General features: G+C 44.5%; 1 protein-coding gene across 3 annotated transcripts in view; it reads left to right on the top strand.

Annotated features, from left to right (window-relative positions):
• Iqsec2 (IQ motif and Sec7 domain 2) overlaps window positions 1–21,085 on the top strand; it is a gene marked incomplete at its 5' end in the record, with an annotated part of 83,404 nt that overhangs the window by 8,621 nt on the left and 53,698 nt on the right. For all 3 annotated transcript variants that reach the window (XM_005401488.2, XM_005401487.2, XM_013502863.1), the window contains 1 exon segment: window positions 18,146–18,175. In XM_005401488.2, the coding sequence (XP_005401545.1) occupies window positions 18,146–18,175 (30 nt within the window).

The following is a 21,085-nucleotide window of genomic DNA, read 5'->3' as shown; positions in this document are numbered from 1 at the left end:
ACTAGAGCGCCACCTGGGCGGCGGGAAAGGTTGGAGAGGAGCTGGCCAGGTTAGATCATGAGGACACTTGAATGGTGGTATCAGGAGCTTTATACTGTCAGGAATTGGCAGCCAACATAGGGTTTTAAGTTAGGGGGAGGGGAGGGGAGCTTGTTTTCTAGTATGGAGGACAGGTGGAGGGTCTGTTCTGGAGCAGTCCCCCCAGAGGAGAGGTTGGAAGGCAGATTGGCGGCCATCCAGAGAGGAGCGTGCCTGGGCAGCGGCAGTAAAGATTACTCGCATGGGAAGAAGGACAGGAGAACACACTGACAAGTGATGTGATGGACGGGAGCGCGGCTCACTGGGGACGCTCAGAGGAACAGCTGCCATTCATAAACAGCAGGGCTCTAATCAACACAAAAGTCAAGAAATCTGGAGCCGGAAGGACCCTGAAAAATCATCCATTTCAAGGGCCTCACTTCGTAGGTGAGAACACTGAGGTCCAGAGAGAGACAGCGCTTGTGTAAGATGGGGGAAACTGAACAGAAGGGAGAGCTCTGAGAAGAGTCCTTCTAGTATTAATGGCAGTGTTCAAAGCATCTTTCCTTAAATGTCCTATTTCCTGCCTTGGAGTCGTAGGAAGATGGTGGGAATCATTATCTTTGTGTTGTACGCGTGAGGAAATCAGGGCTCAGAGAGGTTGGCCACTTGCTGGGGGATAATAAAGAGAAGGCATCACCTAACGGGGCTCTTGCTTACATGGGAGATGGGCCCTTTGCTCTGTTCTGGCCCCTCAGAAATGAGCTGCTAGAATCATGGCTGGGGAGTGAGCCTAGGATTCCCCATCTCTTTTTGCTGGCTTCTCCTTTAGGCGGCTACATTTAACGTAACGGAGGCAGCTCAGAGACGGTTTCTGCCCTGACAGCTAGGCCTGTTACGTTACCTCCCTTTTTCTGTTTTCATAAACAGAAGGGGAGCCGTGTCTCTTGTTACAGTGTTCCCACTGCCGTGGGCAGGGCAGCTCTGACCTACGTGTCTTTATCTTGAGGCCCCATAGTCTGATGCACAAATAATGAGTTTTTGAGATGGACAAACTTGAGTCTGAATCTAGATTCTGCCCTAATCAGCTGGATGTCCTCAGTGAAATCATTTGACACTTTCCAAACTGTAATTTCCTCACCTTTAAAATGGAATCAAAATCTCCATCTCTCAAGATTAACCAAGACAATTTGAATGACATTCCCTGAGACCTGTACATACTCAATAAATGGTCATATTCCTTTTCTTTCATGAAATCTCCTGTGACAATGACTTGAACAACCCAGTATTAAAGGGGCTGTGGGTGTAGCTCAGTGGTAGAACACCTGCCTAGCGTGCTGGGCCCTGGGTTCCATCCCCAGCACTTAAAAAAAAATCTAGTGCTACACAAAGTACAAAGTTTGCTGTCCTTGAAAACTGGTACCTTTCCTCCTTCCTAGGGTTTTTTTTTTTTTGTTTTTTCCTGGTACCGGGAATTGAACTCACGACCTCATGCTTGCCAGGCAGGCACTGTGTCACAGAGCTAAATCCCCAGCCCCTCTTTCCTCCTTCCTAACACAAGGCTGTCATGGCTCACTGTGTCTTCCTTTTTGCCTCAGCTACCAGTTCAAGCACAGCTCTAGGATCTTTGTTGATCTCTCTTTCTGAGTTCTTATTTTCCACTTTACTTTCTGTTCTGTCTTTGAGTATGTTCTCAGAGTAAGCAACCTCCAATCCTTTGTGCCTCAAGCATGCATAAGTACCTATTTGGTGTACATAGTTGAGGGAATGGAAGGCTGGAGGGATTGGACTGGGAATAGTAAGATTTGAAGAGGAGCAGAGGGTGTTACAGGTGGGGCGGCTGAGGAGGTATCTGTGTGGGTGGTTGTAGAGAGCCGAGGGGTTAGGTAGCCCTTCACACACCTCTCGTGCTCCTGCTCCAAAGAGAAGCAGAGATTGGAGAACAGCACCTCATATCTATAACTCAGATCATCACGCTCTCCATTTTGTATATACAGTATGAAAGACAGAGGTCCAAAGAGAGAGAAGGGACTTGTTTTCAGAAGTTAAATTAAAGCAGCTGGGGATGGTGGTATATGCCTGTAATCCCAGGTACTCAGGAGGCTGAGGCAGGAAGATCACTTGAGCCCAGGGGTTTGAGACCAGCCTGGGCAATATAGCAAGATCTTGTGTCAAACAACAACAAAGCATAAGATTTAAACCAAAGCCATATATACATATAATATTTTAAACATATATTTTTATTTGACACATAGCAATTGTGTATATTTATGGGGTGTAGTGTGGTACTTCAATGCATGTATACAATGTTTAGTGATTGGATCCGGGTAATTAGCGTATCTCTCATTTCAGACATACACCATTTCTTTGTGTTGGGAACATTTAAAATCCTCTTTACTAGCTGTGTTGAAATACAATTAAATGTTGTCAACCGTAGTCACCCTACTGTGTTGTAGAACATTAGAAGTTACTCCTATCCACCAGCATCCTTGGCGCCATTAACCGTCTCCGCTCCGTCAGCTTTCCTGCTTGCCCTCCCCAGTCTCTGTGACCACGGTTCTACTTTCGCTTCTAGCAAAGCAACGTTTTAGCTTTTTAGCTTCAACTTTTTAACTTCTGCATGTAGGGGAGAACAAGCAGCATATGCATACAAGGGCTTGTGTCGTAAAAACCAAAATATACTGAAATAATAAAAAAAATAGAGAGAGACCGAGAGAGGGAAGGGGGAGAAGATGGAAACAGAATTAAGTTACTTCGTGTTCTAACTCCCCGTGAGAAATGTAATCATTATGTACTACGAACATGCACTAACAAAAGTAAAGCATTTTTATTTTTTTGGTTTTTCTCTGGTACCAGGAACCGAACTCACGACCTTGCGCTTGCCAGGCAGGTGCTTTGCCGCTGAGCTAAATCCCCAGCCCCTAATAAAGCATTTTTAAAGGAAAGAGAAAAACCAATGTCTCCTTGTTTCCCACTTCCTACTCCCAAAAGGTGACCCCTTTTAACATTTAGTTTTTCTCCTGGTAACTTTGCATCTCTAAATAATTTGTTTCAACAGTTATTTCTTTTTTTATCAGTTTGAAACATTTCTTATTTCTTTTCTGCTGTCAGAATTTAGCTTGTTTCAAATACTTGACTTTCTCCCTGCCTCTGTGCTACATTTTGATAGTTATATTACCATTTGCTTTCCTCTGTTGATTAGCTTTGTAACTTTATTAGATACTGTTTTAAAGAGTATTCGATACTCTTTAGTAACTCTTGAGTACTCATTTTGTGAAACATTTTTTTTAGCGCCCCTCCTTCTTTCTATCTCTCCTTTCCTTCTTCCACCACCTGCTCTCTGTGTTCTGTACTGTGTATCCAGCATGGTTGATTACATTTACATTCTGTTCTGTAAAAGTAATCAGGTCTTCGGTGCTTTGTCTAGAGAGACTGTTGATAAAGGTTGACTGCCAATATACCGTGTTTATGTGATTATGACTGTCACTATTATTCACTGCAGAGCCAAATAGTGTACTATAATCGCTCCTCATTTTCCACAGTTCCACTGTCACAACGACTGTACTACCAGAAGAATATTCCTAGTATCAAGGTCAAGTAAATTTTCCTTTTGTGAGCTCTATCAATTGTTCAAAATCATGCTACCTTTTACTGTGTTTTGTATTTGGACCAGAACTTTCTTTTCTGTGTGTGTGTGTATGTGTGTGTGTGTGTGTGTGTGTGTGTGTATCTTATTTTCTTACTGTTGTGTGGCGTTCCTTGAAAACGTAGGATAACCTTAGCATATCTTCTGGGAATATCATTTTACTTGAAGATTTTTATTACTGCCTGTTAATTTTAGAAAAAACTGGGTTTCAATGTGGTATTTTCCTACATGCATCTAACTTTTTTTTGTATTCACTCTCTCATTCCCCTCCTTTATACCCCCTCCCCTCCCCTTATTCCCTTCTTCATGTCTAATAATAGAGGAATTTTAAAACATTCTGAAATCTAATATGCATACAGAAAAGTGCTTGTATCACAAATGATACATCGTTTTGTAACTCCAACACTTATTTAACACTCTGATCAAGGTCTGCTTTTTAATTCATTTTACTTGGTACTCAAGGAACTCTTTCAATTTGAAAGACTGTCTCTTCTTACATTATTTCTTTGATAATTCCTTCCCCTTTACTTCCTATTTTCTCTTTCTGGAATTTCTGTTAGTTAGATGTTGAAGATTATAGTTGATCCTATAAGCTGCTTACCTTTTCTCTTATGCTTTCTATTTTATAGCTTATGAATTGAGTTAATGAAGTCTTGCTGTGATATTTGCATATCCAGTTTCATTTGACCACTTCTGGCTTTATTTTGGTGAGCTGGCAGAGAGCAGATTGTTACAGTGGGTACATCCCCAAGTGCAAAAATGAAAAGCACTCTGTGGGGGGGGGTACTAACATGTTATTAGGTACCCTAATCCATCCCAGATAGTTTATTTTTGTGTGTGTTTAACATTTTATTGGGACATTTTGGGGTAGATTTTGGGTATACATAATGATCACATTCATCATAGGGAATTTGTACCTATCTATACATGATATATCTTGCTGCTGCTTTTTTTCCCATTCCCGTCCCCTCCCTTCACCCCCTCCCCCCTTATTTAAAAAAGCTTTCTTTCCATTTTTCTTTCTATCCTCTTTTTTTTTTTTTTTTTGTCCCTTAATTCCTGTAACAGAGTATCCTGATATTTTGCCTAGGGGTGAATGTCAAGCAGCCTATATCCAGGGATTGAGTGGCAAAGGAGGAAGGATTTCCTGTACATACCTTCACTTTATCCCCCCTGTCTTCAGTCCCCTGATCATCTACTGTTGCCAAGTTTGGAGTGTCTCTGGGCCTCCGAGGGCCTGACTGACTCCCTCCTCAACTGGAACGCCCTACATGGTGTTCTTGGCTCTCCCTCAACCCGGAACACTCTTGTGTTTATTTTTTGCTTCCAGAAATTCGTTGAACTCTCTCACCCGCTGACACCACCTTCTTCTATCCTCTTTCTTGGTATGAGTTCAGGCTTTATTTTATTCTTTCACTTTCATTTTAGTGAGGTCCTGGGACAGAAAGGAGGTAAACAATATGCTCTTGAGATATAAACTTAGACTAAAGCTACTGTAAAAAATGATTGTTTTGCCTTCTCAATACAGATTGAAGATGACAACTATTAAAACCCCCCAGAGAGCTGAGCTTGGATGACCTCATTTTGATGCCATGTTGCTGCTGGCCCCAGCCTGTTGTGAGCATTCCTCTAGCAGCCCTAGAGTGTTCCTTTCCTCAGCTTCTGCCACTGAAACCACGCAGTCACGGGGGCCTCTGTGAAGGAATGACACCTGGGGTCTGCCCCCAGCCTCCCCCAGGAGCCCTGGGCCAGCCCCTCTGCCTTTTTGGGTGCCTTCTTTGTGACTTGAGAGGCTCTTGATCTGCTGTGAGCCAGGCGTTTCTAGGATTGGTGGGGTGTTTGGAGAACAGCCCAGTCTCCCTGCTCAGGCAGTGGGAGCAGGTGGGCCAGAGACAGGCCTCGGGCACACAGGAAGGAGCTTGGAGGCTGAGCTGAGGCTTCTGCAGCAGCAGACTGCGATAGCTGCTCCCCATTCCACCCACTTCCTTTCCCATCATGGCTGAATCTCCATCCCTCTGCTTCCAGCAGAGGGAGGAAAGAAGAAAAGGCTGGAAAGCCATTTCCATCTCTCTCTCTCTCTCTCTCTCTCTCTCTCTCTCTCTCTCTCCCCCCACCCCCTCTCATCATAACGCGCTGAGCTGGTCTGGGCTGCAATACTTGTGTCTACTCTCACTTTCATTTTTGGATGCTGCCTCTTTTTCATCCTTGAGTGATTGTCTCCTCTAGAAATTGGACCTGAATGTTCTTGGAGTGGGGCTTTGGGCTGCGCTGTGTGGAGGGGAGACGGAAGGCAGATGAGGCAGCGAGGCTAAGCTTGCTGGCTGATGTGGGAGATGAAGCATCCCTTGCCTCTCGGATGACAGAAGGAACAGAAGCTATAGTGGTTTAAAGCTTTGGTTTTGGAGTCAGACAAACCCAGATTTGAATCTCATTTCCCCTGCTTTTTAGCTGTGTAACTCTGGGTAAATCGCATCGATCCTCTGAGCCTCAGTTCTGTGTCCAGGCAATGAGAAAAACAATTACCTTGCGTGGCTGTGTGAAAGTACCACAAGTCCTGGACCATGGCAGGTGCATAATAAATAGTAACTTTATTATTATTTGCATCATTATAAAGCAGGGCATGCTAAGGACGAAATACAGCCTGCTTATTTTTTTATGATTATATACTCTATAGTATTCGTTTCAAGTTGAAAGGAGCATGAGATTAGGGGAGGCATTCTCTATGGAGGAAGCATTTGACCTTATCACTCCTTGGGTCAAGCCCCACAGTTACAGGGTGAAGTTCACACTCTGTTGCTTGGCCCCTCAGGGCTTTCTTGGTTGTAGCCTCTACCTATCATTTTTTTCCCTCAAAATATAAATGTGGTAGGCAGATATTTCATTTGAAGTATGAAGCAGTCTTTGTCATCATTGTCACCATCATCGTGTCATCTTGGAACTTGTTCAGTGAGTTATGGTAAGCAAGGGCTCATAGTAGCCAGGAGAAGGACAGTGAGCCACCAAAACCATCATGGCCTTCCTTTTGTATCCTGGCTACCATCTTTGCCTTTGATGTTTTTGGGTCCATTGCTGAAAGCAATCAAGCCTTCTTATTTGTCCCGTGGTTCACCTAACAGTAGCTCTTCTACTAATTTTCATAAGAAATGGGGGTGGAGGTGCACACCTGTAATCCCAGCACACAGGAGGCTGAGGCAGGAGGATTGCCATAAGTTCGAGGCCAACCTGGGCTACATAGTGAGTTCAAGGCCAGCCTGTGCAAGATTCTGTCTCAAAAACCAAAAAGCAAAACAGAACAAAACCGGGAGATGTTCTTGGATGTCACCATTACCTCAGTCCACCTGTCTTCTGTACCTGCTTCTGCTTCTTACTTCTAGGTCTGATTCTTGGCTCAGAGGGCTCCTTAGAATAGAGTCTTCCTCTATCCTGAGTCAACTTTCAAAAGCTTTTTTTTTCCTTTCACATTGTCCTGCTTGAACTTTAACTTTTTTTTTTTTTTGTCTTTTTTTTGGTTTTTCTCCAGTACTGGGAACCGAACTCATGACCTTGCGCTTGCCAGGCAGGCACTTTGCCGCTGAGCTAAATACCCAGCCCCTGAACTTTAACTTGAACTTGAGTGTCACTTAAACTTAGGAAACATATTTACCTCTCCCTAGTCCTTTTTTTCCTTCCTGGCTGTGACATGTAGGCCTTCATTCCACTTGTGGTCTAGGGAAGCTCTTGAATGTTCCTTTGGGTAAGGCCACAGTCCCACTCACCTTTCTAGTCATTCTATTACCTTCCTAACCTTCCACTCAAGTTGAACTGAACTATCTACAGGTTCTTAAGTATTTTAGGCACCCCCTCATCCCTTTTGAGACAGGAGCTCACTGTGTAGTTCAAGTTGGCCTGGAACTCACTATGTAGCTGAGGCTGGCCTTGACTTCACAGCGATCCTCCTGGCTCAGCCTCCTGAGTGCTGGGATTACAGGCATGCATCACCATGCCCAGCTTTAGGCTTCTTTTTTTAAGATTTATTTTGATACAGGATTTCACTAAGTCACTAAACTGCCTAGGCTAGGCTCAAACATGTGATCGTTCTACCTCAGCCTCCTAGAGTGCTGGGATTGCAGTTAAGTGCCACCTGGCTGCATTTTAGGCTTTACGCTTCCTTGCCTTTATTTTATCTGTTCTTAGGGCCAAACGTGTTTCCTCCATTGTCTGTGTGGCAGACAGCCGCTTGACTTTTGAAGAGCAGCTTCAGTATGCCTTACATTGTTCTAGGCACTTGGAAACCGTGAGCAAAACAGACAATACTTTTGCCCTGTGGAGCTAACATTTTTGTGTATGTCAGGTCAGTGACAGAAAAGAAACAAGATACGTATGGTAAATACTGGTAGGTGCTATAGCAAAAATAAAACTAGGCATGGGATGGGGGCATGCAGAAGGCCCATTCAACCATAGCTAATATTTGCATGACCGTTATTAAGCAACCTGTTCTTTTTTAAGCATTTTCCAATGTTATCACATATTCTTTATAACCATAATGTTCCCAGTGATCACAGGTTAGTGCTATTATTACCTCCATTATATTGATGAAGAAACTAAAACTTAGAGATGAAAGTCACATAGCAAGAAGGGGCAGGGCTAGGATTTAAATCCAGGCCCATCTGACCCAAAGCCTGTGATCATAACCACTACGTCACTCTATAGTCCTCACCACAATTCTCTGAAGTCAGAATTATCACACCCATTTTATGGTGCTCAGAAACTGAGCTCACAGAGGAGAATGGACTCACACTTACATAGATTTGAACACAAATCTGTCCAACACTCAAGGTTAGACCCTTCTGCAAACCTGAGGCTTAGGGATCTCTGGACTTGCCTGGCTCCATATTGGCAGGGCCAAGGGATAGTACCAGTTGAAGGCTTTGACCCTTCCCACTTAGCTTCCCGCCTGTGGTTCATATGAAACCTTGAGATATGTATATATACCTCAACTCATAATTCACATCCTGCCTATCTGCCTTTCCCTTTTAGACACCCTGTGGGCCTAGAGGATGGACCTTGATTATAAGACCACATAGTTCCTAAAAGTAAGCTCAAGAAATTTGGGCAGGGAATTCTGGGGCTCTGGGTACCTGAGGTATGGTCTAGACAGGATAGGGCCAAAGACCTTGTTGGGCAAGACTCCCTGATCGCACAGATACTTTTCTTTGTGGGAAGGGGCCCTTTAAGAGTGGGGCCTGATGGGCCGGGGATATAGCTCAGTGGCACAAGGGCCTGCCTGGCAAGTGCAAGGTCCTGAGTTCGAGTCCTGGTACAAAAAAAAAAGAGTGCGGCCTGGTGTAGGGGCCTCTGCTTCTCAGTATAGCCCATGTTATTGTGATTTATAATCAACTGATCTCCAAGATCCTAATCTTTTGGCTTCCCGAGCTAGGTCCTACTTTATAAGGAAGGGGATGGAGGGCATGCTATCAGCTTAGGCCTTCGGGATCTTTGGCCACTGAAGAAAGGAGCCTTTACAGCAAGCCCTGCCAGACGTGCAGATAGTTCTTGGGCCTTCTTTGCAATATTTTGTTCATAGCACTCTAAGGATACTTATTTTCATCTTAGCGGCTTAAAAGTGTACATCAAATACATTCTTCCATTAAAAATTTTTGGGAATCCTGGGAAAACAAAGAGAAAAACATTATTCATAATTACAACACACAGGGGCCGCTACTCTGAACAGTTGCTGTATTCCTCTCATTCTCTGTATTTTTTTATATAGTTGAAATGATTTTGCACATGGAGGGTTTTTTTTTTGCTTTTTTCATTTACACATTTCTCCACATAGTTGCATATTCCTCATTACCATTGTATTTAGTGGCAACTGATATACCGTGATATACTTAGCCATCCTCCATGGGTAGGGCATGGAAGCGGGACCCATATTTTTACTGGTTTAAATCATGCTGCATTGGACTTTCTTGCACATACAACTTGAAGGGAATTTACAGCTTTTAGGGAACTGAACTTATATGGGAGCAATTGTATCCAGTTTATTTCCCTTTCTAGATGGTCCCTCTACCAGGGTCGGATTTGTGTGTGTGTGTGTGTGTGTGTGTGTGTGTGTTGCTAGGAATTAGGGCCTCATGTATGCTAGACAAACACTATACCATTAATAGACTCCCAGGCCTCTGATCCATTCTTTTTTGGGGGAGGTACCAGGACTCGAACTCAGGAGCTTGCGCTTGCCAGGGAGGTGCTGTACCACTGAGCTCTATCCCCGGCCCGGCTGATCCATTCTTAGAGTCATCCCTTCACTCATTTATTCCATCACCACCTGTTAACTCTGTACTTATGTCAACCAGACCCTGAGAGCTGGAGTTATAAGCAGGAATGAGACACAGCCCTGATACTGCCAGGAACTCCCAATCTGCTGAGAGAATCAGACATGGAAATGGACAGTTTCAGAACAGTTTGATCAGGGCCGAGGTGGAGACAGGAAAAGGATACCGTGGGAGAACAGAGGAAGGGCTCCTAACCCAGCCCAGGGACATGAACATAAGTTTCCTGGAGGAGGTGGTACCTAAATGAGTCTGGAAGATGAATAGGAGTTGGCTAGAATAAAAACGGGAGCTTCCACTTAAACATAATGAGTTGAATAAACTTATTTATCTGAGTTGCTTTCCCAAATCCCACTAAGATAGGAGTAGAGGAATAAAAAAAAGTTAGAAACACGTAGGTCTGGGATGTTGACCAAAAGTAAACTGTTGCACTTAGTGAATCCCAGCAGTGCTCAGGATTCAGTGGTACTGTGGGTCTCAAGGCAGGATGTGCTTTGGACCTCATAACAGAGGAATGTTGACAGTCTGTTCTTCACCAACCCCATCCTGTCAGGACTCCTGCACCTCCAGCCCCATCTCTCCAGATGAAAGTTGATTCTTCGGAGAATTAAAGTGAAGAGCCTTTGGACTTGAGGAGCCTGGATGCAGCGGAGGATGATTGAAACAGGGCTACAAGCCAAGGGATCCATAACCTAAAATGGTTCCATTACCCGTGGTTCACCTCCTTCCATTCCCCTACTTGCAGGACACCAAAGTCAGGTGCACCCAAGGAAGCAAAGGAATTTTCTCTGGGGAAACGGAAAGACCCCAGGAGAAAGGCTCCCAAAAAATGAGATTTGGGAGTCTCCTAACAAAAGAATAGGCTTTCAGCTCAGCAAATTCCTACTGAAACCCACATCCAATTTCTCCCAGCACATAAAGCTTCTGTGCAGCTCTGTAGTGACATGGGAACTGATCACTAAGGATCACCAGCCAAAGACACTGAAGTTATGCATATTTTATTTTATGTAAACTAAACCGTAATATAATTGATCTTTTAAAAAGTTCTAAGCAAGGTGTGGTGATACATACTTTTAATCCCAGCTACTTGGGAGGCTGAGGCAGAAAGATTCAAGTTCAAGGCCAGACTAGGAAATTTAGTGAGGCCCTGTCTCCAAAAAGAAAAAAAAAATTAAAAGGGCCAGGGATATACGTCAGTGGTAGAGCACTTGCCTAGCTTGTGCAAGGCCCAGGATTCAATCCTCAGATCAAACAAAGACCCCACAGAAAAACCAAGACTAACAACAAAAGCCAAATTCTAGGTAGCCAGAGATTATCAGATAGTCTAAAACTGTATGCGGAAGACCACCAACCTGGAAAACACGGAAAAAGCGAGCAAACACACAGAAGAAAAGAACTTAGAAGGAACAGAAGTAATCAAGTGAGGATAAGAAACCTGGGAAATTAAAAATAGACACAAAATAAAAATGTCAGCACAGTTAGCAAATACAAGGTGAGGAGATATCCTAGGAAGCAGACTAACAAGATGAAGAGAAGGACAACAGAAGAGAAAATTAGAGGATCGATTGAAGAATTCTACCCAGAAACAGTAGGAGTTCCAGAAATAGAAAATGGAGGACACAGCAGGAAGGAAATTCTCAAAGATATAATACAAGAATATTATACTGAAGAACCGAAGGAAACAAAAACTCCTGCTGATTATCCAGCATGATAAATGATACCAAGGCTGACGCCAAGACATGCCACTGTGATATTTCAGAATACTAGCAGGGATTAAACAGAAGACCCTAAAGCTTCTGGAAGGAAAAAAAATGTACAAAGGATAAAGAAAAAGAATGGTGTTCAGACTTCTCAACAGGAACAGTGGAAGCTAGGAAACAATGGAGCCATTTTCTCAATATTCTGAGGAGAAAGAATTCAGTTTAGAAGTCTATACTCAGTTGAACTATCAATCAATAGTGAGGGTATGGTAGAGACATTTATCAGACATGGAAGATCTAAAGATTTTTTGTGTTACACCACCTTTCTTAGGAAGCAGTGGAGAATCTGCTCCCGCAAAATCGGGATATAAACTGAGAAGAGAAAGCCACAGGATCTAGGAAATGTGGAATCCAGCACAGAAGAGAGGTGAAGGGAATTCCAAGATGGGAAGAGAGAATGTCTTAGGGCAACACCTGGGCACACCTAGGGAACGGCCAGTTTAGATCCTTCCAGCAGGGAGACAGATATTTCTAGGGGAAATGTGTCAAAATATATTGAAGCTGGGCGTGGTGGTTCACACATGTAATTCCAGCACTCTGGGAAGCTGAAGCAGGAGGATTGCAAGTTCTTTCTCAGCCTGGACAATCTAGCAGCTTATTGAGACTCTGTCTCAAAATTTTAAAAAGGACTGAGGATGTAACTCAGTGCAAAGGCCTTTGAGTCAATCCTAGATCTTAGAGGAAGAAAAAGCATTGAGAGGAGAATTGTACTTTTGCCAGAGTTTGGGGGTGGGAGGAGAAAATTGATGATTTGTATGAAGAGAACTAAGCAAACAACAGCAGCAAAATAGTAGTCAATAATAGGGAGAATAAAGAGTTACAATCCCCAGCACTACAAAAGAAAAAAGTCATATCAGAAAGGAAATGCAATTATATATGATATGATTTATTCATTCCAGGTTGACCCTAATTCACAAATCTGACATTTAAAATGTACCCAGATCTAAAACTTTGCTGACGTGATGCCACAAGTGGAAAATTCCACAGCATGAAATTGTTTCTTGCATAAAGTTATTTAAAAAGACTGTCTAAAATCACCTTCAGGCTATGTGTATAAGATGTAAATACTACATAAGGGAATCTCATGTTTAGATTTGGGTCCCAACCCCAATGTGTCATTATGTATATACAAATATTCTAAAATGTAAAAACATAGAAATTCAACATATTTCTGCTCTCAAGCAGTTCAGATAAAGGATACTCAGCCAGTACAGTATTAGTATCCATGCAGTCATTATCGTGTAACCACCACTTTTGGGTAGGAATAAGAGGAGGGCACGTGTATACCTGTGTAACAGCTAGAATGAACGGAAGTGGTCACTGCACAGTAACGCATGTAAAAGAGATGTTAAATATCCACAGAGATGGGAGTATAAGAGAGGTATCCTCTTACAGGATAGTAGGAATTCAGAACATGATATAGAAAACTGGCTGGTTATGGTGGTGCTCACCTATAATCCCAGCACTTGGGAGGCTGAGGCTGGACAGTTGCCCTGAGTTTGAGGACATCCTGGGCTACATAATTCAAGGCCAGCATGGACTGCATAGTGAGACCCTGTTTCAAAAAAACGAAAAGCAAAATCAAGAAATAGAAGGATGCATTCAATGTGTTCTTTAGAAACAAAGGCAAATACTGAAAATCAGTGAAAAGGGTTGAAAAGGGATTGCCTTTGAGAATAAGAGTTGGGGGTGAGGAGGAATAGAGCAAAGAATTTGTGTTTTTTGTTATCACTTTGGTAACTAATAAAAGTTGCGTTACCTATAGACACGTATCACTTTTGTAACAAAATTTAAAAAGGATTCACAAGACTATGCCGAAAATAGATTAGTGATATAACCCTATACTGTAGAAATCTGAAAGTCAATTTAGAAAAAAAGAAAGACTAAAACTTGAAAAAGAGACTGTTATTTGTGTTAAGAGCCTTTCACAATTTGAGCTTTTAAAAATGTTCATGTATTCAATAAAGTTAAAAATCATTTTAAAAACATAAAGACGGGCAAGCACATTCCAGGTAGCAAATACTAGATGTATTCAAAAGGTAGGCGAGAGGGCAGCGTGAGATTTAGAGCTTTAGAGAGGCAGGGCTTGATCAGTGGGAAGTTCCATGGGGGAAATTATTAAAATGTTCAAAGCATGGAACCATATCAACTGATGTGTGCTTTAGAATGGTCCTGTAGCAGTCAGTGTGAGCAAGGAGTTTGTCCATTGAAAACACTTGCAGTTAGACAAAATGACTTTGGGGAGGGAAGGTACCTGGCTGCCCCAGGGCTAATTCTCAGTTTTTAGAGAGATCTGTACGGTTCGTGGGCCAGGGAACCTGTTTTTCGTTCAGGAAACTCCTGTGAGGAGCCCTGGTCACCATTGCCCTTCAAGTTTCAAGTCTAATTTCTTAAAAAACTCTGCTTCCGACTTCTTTGTAGGTATGTATGTAGTATGTATGTATGATTATTTGTATACAGTGCTGGGGATGAAACCCAGAGCCTTGTGCATGGTAGACAAGTGCTCTACCACTGAGCTATACCCTCGGCCTTGGACACATGATCTTTTAGAAATATTACTCAAATACTGGCTTGAGGATAAGTCAAGGAACTCTGCATATCTCATTTCTGATGCATTCTGTGTTGTTCAATTAGTTTAGCTTTCAGAGAACAATTTTACGTATCTAATTCCAAGTTCTTGGGGAGACACCATATTGTTCCCTCAGTTACTGCTTATATGGTTATACATGGCTTGGAGGATCAAAACAGGAGGCAGGGAATCCAGCTCTGAAGCAAGGGCTGAAAACTCCAGTTGTGGCAACTCAAGGGCCCCCATCCTTCCCTCCCCTCCCCTCCCCTCCCCTGCCTTTCCCTCCCTTCTTTTCCTTCCTTTCCCAGTCCTTTTCCCGCCCTCCCTTTTTTTCTCTTTGTGGTACTGGGGATTGACCCAAGGCCTTCACACTGACCTTCCTCCTCAGCTCTTTTATTTTTTATTTTGAGAAAGGGTCTTTTTGCTAAGTTGTCCGGGCTGGGTTTGAACTTGCAAATTTCCTGTCCATTCACTAGCGTGCTGGGATTAGAGATGTGTACGACCACGCCCAGCTTGGGCCTCCACTCCTTGCAGTCATTCTGCTGTGTTGTTTCTATAAGTCCCACAAAAGGTTCAGGAAGTTTTGATATTCTTTCATTTACTTTCCCACCTCCCAGCTTGCCTCTTATACCTGGGAACTGCAACATCAAAATCTTTAGACTACATTCCCAAGTTTTTGGTCCACAAAATATAATCAGGTTTTTTTTTTTTTTGAGCATCACTACTGATGATGGGAATTGGCATAACCAAATCTTTTGAGAATCTCTGCGTCCTAAGTGGCCTTTTGTTAAGAGAAGGTTGAGGGGAAGAACAGGAGAAACTGATCTCATACTGATGCGGATGACGGGGTGGGAGGAGTCTGGTTGCTGGGTCTTTTCTTCTACACGTGTACAGATGAATCTAGGAGATAAAAAGAGATAAACTTTGGGTTTCTGAAAACACTAAATATTTTAAGGCCTGAAGATTGCTTGGAATTTAACTAACATGGCCCCATCATTTTATAGATGAAGAACCAAGGTCCAGAGAGAGGTGACTTGTCCAAGTTCACACTGCCCGTTAAGGAATGAGCCTTAATAGAACCTAGCTTCTTTCTACCAGTGTGTATGGCCTCCCAGAAGAATGTTGGCCAAGCTCCATGAAGTAGAGTTAGGTTGACCATTGGGCAGGGATCACCCCATAAAGAAGTATAAGATAGCACTGCATTAATGATTATTGTCTATACATCATTTCTAAATGCATAAAGAGTGATAGATCAGGCAGGGAGTATTGCTCAGTGATAGAGCACTTGCCTAGCTTGCATGAGGCCCTGAATTCCATGCTTAGTGCCACAAAAAAGTGATAGATCCCTGAGGTTATGGCATACTCCTACACTGAGGGTCATAAGATGCATTATCCATTCAAACTAGTAAGAAGCGGTTGATAATGAGAATTGACTAATACATTCTGAACCATGGCTTGAAGCTCTTTCCCCCTTCACTGGCATCTTGAGGACTGTAAGATATCATATAGAAATGTGCTGTGGGAAGAAGTACCTATCTGGGAATCGCAGAAGAAAGAGCAGAAAAGAAGGGTCTGTCAGTACCTCTGGCTTGATATTGGTGAGTGAAGCTGAGGGAACTCACTCTAACAGCACGGATGAGGCCAGCACTGAGCGACTGGTATAGTGCTGCATGGTGTGGTGAGAGCCTGAACTTTGAGGTTCACTACAAGCTCCTCTACTTGTGTGTCCTTAAGCAAGTTGTTCCAACCTCTCTGAGCCTCAGTTTCATCATCATAAAATTGGATGACTAATTCTGATTTTGCAGGATCAAAGGAGATAATGTATGAAGGGAACCTAACATCCTGCCTGATACATAGTACATAGTATGTGCTCAGTGACTGTTCATGGTGGTGATGATGATGATGAAAGTGATTATATATCTACATATTATATAAGTAGACGTGGCAAGTGCCCAGTCTGTAAACTTCTTATGAAGTTATCTTGCCAGGTCAGGGCCTGGGATACAATACACTCAATCAGTGTGTTCTGGGTTTGGGGGTGGCTGGGTGAGTAGTGAGGAGACCAGCCTGCCCAGGGTGAAGGGCTGGTGTATGGGAGAGAGGCTGAGTAGCTTGGCCTCCATTCTGTAGGGAGTGGGGAATCCTCAAAGTTAGGCCCCTTAGACCTGCTCCTGCAAATAATTGAGCCAGGCCTCAGAAGCAATTTTAGTGCTGCATAGTGACATAGAAAGCTTTAATAAATGTACTAAGGTGCTTTGTAACTTGGTCTTCTGTTCCTTTTATTTTTTGGGGGTACTGGGAATCGAACACATGACCTTGTGCTTGCTAGTCAGGGACTTGAGCTGCTGAGCTATATCCCCAGCCCTGGTCTTCTGTTCCTTTAGGAGACTGAAAATGCTAAAGGTTGGTACCCCTGTCCTAAATTGAGCACGTATCATGTGCCGAAAAGCCACACCAGAAAGGGAAGGATTCATGCCAATGCCCTCACCCCTGCTCCTTTTACAAGTGAAAAAACAGATTCCACATGGTGAGGTGACTTCCCCAGGATTATGTGGCTAATCAGCTGTTGAATTAGATGTGCTGTACTCACCCATCACCCTGTCACTTACCTGTCCCACTTTGATTTTGGGACCTCCTCTCTTTGAACAAATAGTTCTCTCTTGAGCTCCACCTCCCCTCCCTGTGTGTTCCTTTGTCATTTGGCACTCAGAGTAGATATAGATTGACCCTCTTGCCACTAAGATAACATCTTGGCTCTCATAGCCAAGGACAGAGCGGAACGTACAATGTGTTCATCTTTGTGTCCTTTACAGCCAGCCTGGGAGAAGTCTAGGGTGAAGAGGGAGGAAGAAGACACCCAGGGGAAAGAGGAAGCTGCTTCCCATACTCTCCCACTTCTAAGGTCCCTGGCCCGCCTTCTTCCCCTTGCCTGCCCCCAACGTATCAGTTCCTCTGTCCTAAGCTTCCTTACCCAAGTGCATGTGCATACACACCAGCACGTGGACACATGCACGGGTGTACACACACAGCACTTAGATGTTTTTCCCAGGGAAGAGCAGCCAGAGGGGAGGAGAGTGGTTCATATTTCACTCATTTCGTCACGTCGCTCAGAGCTGTCTCCAGTCCACTCTCTGCTCTTGCCCTCCCTTTCCCTCTGAAGAGCCTCACGATGAAGAAGGCAGACTCACATAGTAGAAGGGGGCCCAGCAGCTGACTCATTTACCCTCTCAGCTTCATCTTCTTCATCTGGAAAATAAGTAGGTTGGACGAGGTAATTGGCAAAGCCTCTTCTATGTTGTTAATAATACCTGGTATTTGTTGACTGGGTTCCAAAGGGCTTAATCATCCCAACAGCTCTGCAAGGACTGGCCTCATGTCACAACTGGAGAGACTGAGGCTCAGACCCACACAGGTGAAATGACTTCTTCAGGTCACGGGGCTGGTGGATGTTAGAACTGATATCTGAGCTTAGGTCTCTCTGCGTTTAAAGCTCAGGCTTTGCCCCTTCCCACAGCTGCTGGCTATTTCTTGGGTCACTCCGGAGAGAGCCACACTCCTCACTGTGCCCCATTAGGCCCCGCTGGTACCTCTTTGACCTCGCGTCTAACTGTCCTTCCGCTGCTCACTCTGCCCCAGGAACCCTGCCCTCCTCTGCTCCTTGAGCTGTCGAGGGACTCACCATCTCACAGCCTTTGCGCTTGCTGTTCCCCCTGCAAGAATGAAATACCCTTCCTGTCACTGTCATGGTGTACATCAGGGCTCAAGGCCGCTGTGTAGGGCAGGAAAAAGGAGTAAGACAGCATATTCTGACTGTGTTGTTTTTTTTTCTCTGTTTCCCTTCCAGATCTGATGGTGAGAACTCCAGAACAGTCAGGTCAGTACCTCTTTTCTTTAGTGGTCATTAAGAGATGGGGCAGGGCCTGGGTGGGAGTCTCTGGTTTGTTACTTTGGGATCCATGAACAGGGAGGGATAGGGACCGATTTCACGGGTCCTTGCCCCTTGGTGTCGGGTGGTTACGGAGTGGAGTGGGGGCAGCAGGGTGAATGTGGCAGATGTGGTAGGGGCTGAAGGTTGTTCTTCAGTCTTTCTGGCCCTAGCTGACTCAGGGATTTAACTGGACGCCACAGGGGCTCCTAGGAGCTGGCCAGACGGGAAAGCCTGTCTCCTGAGAGGTCAGCTCTGGACCCAGGACCTTTTCCACCTTCTCCCCGGAGAGAGAGAACAGTGGATGCTGGGCTTTCTTGGCTGGTGTTCTTGTTCTACACTAAACTGTGCCAGCCCTGAGAAATAGAATTTGGATGGACTTTGGATGTGACATATTCTAGACATTAGAAATATACATGATGCTGATAAATGTTTTTCTTATGTGCTTGGTTTAAAAATTTAGAAGGTTGAGTAAGTTTTAAAGGCATGATTGATCAGCCACTTGGGGGAGGCAGGGCTAAAACTAGAGCAGAGATGAGAGCTCTGGCTCTCACCCACCAGGAGCCTCATGAGGGCAGAAGGGTCAAGTATAAGGGTTACATAGAAATGATGAGAGACTCAGGGTCGGGCCCAGTCAGACTTAGTGTCCAGGCTGGGACTATGGGATGGGCCTGGACAGCAGAGGCACAGAATGAGGACAGTCAGTCCCAGCCGAGGCTGCCGCAAGTGTATATAGCTGGCATCTTTGTGAAGAGTAGGAAAAAAGTCCCCCCTTTCAAGGGCACCCTTTCTGAATGAATCAACTGGAAAAATTTTCCTTTTCCCCTGGGCCATGCTTACCAGGCTTCCTAGCTCGGTGAGCATAGCTCAGGTAGGGCGTCAGCCCTTGTTTGTGCCCTCTTGAGTGGTCCATAGCTTGCCTAACCATATGCAGCAGCACAGGTCCTGTCCTAGACAGCGGAGGCGGGCTGGGGGCAGAGGATGCCAGCACAGAGAGGAATATAATATAGTATGGTTGGCACGTACCTGTAATCCCAGCTGCCTGGGAGGCCAAGGCGGGGGGATAGCAAGTTTGAGTGCAGCCTGGGCAACTTAGTGAGACCCTATCTCAAAAACTAAACAGGACTGGAGATATAGCTCAGTGACAGAGCCCTTGCTTAGCATGCATGAGTGAAGCTCTGGTGGGTTCAATCTCTAGTGCTTCAGAAAAAAGGAAAAAAAGGTGTATAATGAGACACATTCTGTGCTAGCCTGTGTAACGGGATCTGGTGTGAACACACTGATGCCCAGAGCCAAGGTCAGGGCTGCGGGCTGGGTGCACACTGAGGCCGGTGTTAAGCCAGGGGAGTGTGATGGACAGAGTCAGCCCCAGTGCCGGGCAGGGGTGTATGATGAGACATAATTAGTCCCAGCATGCGGCCAAGGAGCATGGCACAAGCACAGCTTGTCCTAGCACTTCAGAAAGTACTTGTTTAGCAAAGGACACGGATCTCATGTCCCACTGTGGGTTTGGAGAAAGGCAACCTGGGTTGACCCTGAGCCTAGAGCCCCTGCAGGCAGCCCTAATGATGTGCCTGCTACTTGTTAAGGACCCAGACTGAAGGCATTTCTAGTTCTCACCTCTCCCATCAGGGAGTTCTTGGGCCCTATAGCACAGGATACTTAATAATGACCATAATCATAAGTCATATGATGCCATATGTTGGGCCTTTACAACTTAGAGAAGTTGTCAGGGACTTTCTTTTATTTGCTCCTCCCGGTGACACTGTAGGTGGAACCTGGGCTGGCCTTATCATCATCGTTTTACAGTTGAGGAAACTAAGGCTCAGTATGGTTATGGGTTTTACCTACAGCCACGCAACTAATATATGGCTGAGCCAGAATTCAAACCAGGTCTCTCTGGCAACAAGCCTAGAGCCCCGCTCACACTGTCAGCAAGGGAGCTCTTAAAGCCTTGAAGATAGTAATAATCATCCTCATCCTCATCCTAATATTAGTAATCATAGCAATTATCATTGATTCCTCACATTCTAAGAGCTCTGAGTATGATCTTATTTAATGCTCACGGCAAACATATTAGGCCTGGATTATGATCCCTGATTTACAGATGAGGGAAAGGAAGTCCTAAGAGGGTCAGTTCTTGTCCTAGGGAAGAGCAGTGGGCAGGGTGGCATCTCTCTGATTCATACCCCGGACTCTTTGGTTCTAAAGCCAGTGTTGATTTTATTCAAACTTGCTTCCTGACCGTCATCTGGCCCCCAGTCAAAGAGGCTGTAGGAGCCTTGAGGATTCAGCGGCAGAGAAGTAAGGGTCAAACTTGGGCTACGAGAAAGGCCGAAAGCATAGCACAAGTGAGGCAAGATCTTGCAAACGTGGTGGGCAGAGCTTTTAACGTGGAACCATTACTAGATGGCGCCCTCTGAGAACGTTCTCAGGCCCTATGTGTAAATTCTCCGGTCCACTCCAGTTAGGGTGAGGCAGTGTTTGAACAGGGCTGTGCAGGTCTGACTTCGTATGAGAAGGGCATCCCTAGACGTGGCGTCTGCATGTGTAGGAAAGTGAGGGGTGGGTTTTAAAAACAGGGAACAGTGGGTTGAGCTCAAACTGAAGAGCAGTTCCGCATGCTGGTCAGGGCTGCGTCACAGACACCTTCCGTCACTAATGGGGAGCTGAGGAAAGGTGGAGAAGCTAAGCTCTGCGGTATAAAAAAGGACAGAAACTTTAGAAGATCAGGACTTTGTTTTTAACGGGGTTGTTTTCCAGTGTAGTTACATGACTGCACAGATCTGTTTGTGCTTTAGAACCCCAGTTTCCTCACCCCATAAACACAAGTGTGTGTGTGTGTGTGTGTGTGTGTGT

This window comes from Chinchilla lanigera, unplaced genomic scaffold (genome assembly GCF_000276665.1).
Source record: "Chinchilla lanigera isolate Chin_1 unplaced genomic scaffold, ChiLan1.0 scaffold00074, whole genome shotgun sequence".
NCBI lineage: Eukaryota > Metazoa > Chordata > Mammalia > Rodentia > Chinchillidae > Chinchilla > Chinchilla lanigera.
Note: the sequence above shows the minus strand (reverse complement) of the source record. Positions and strands in the feature narration are given on the sequence as shown.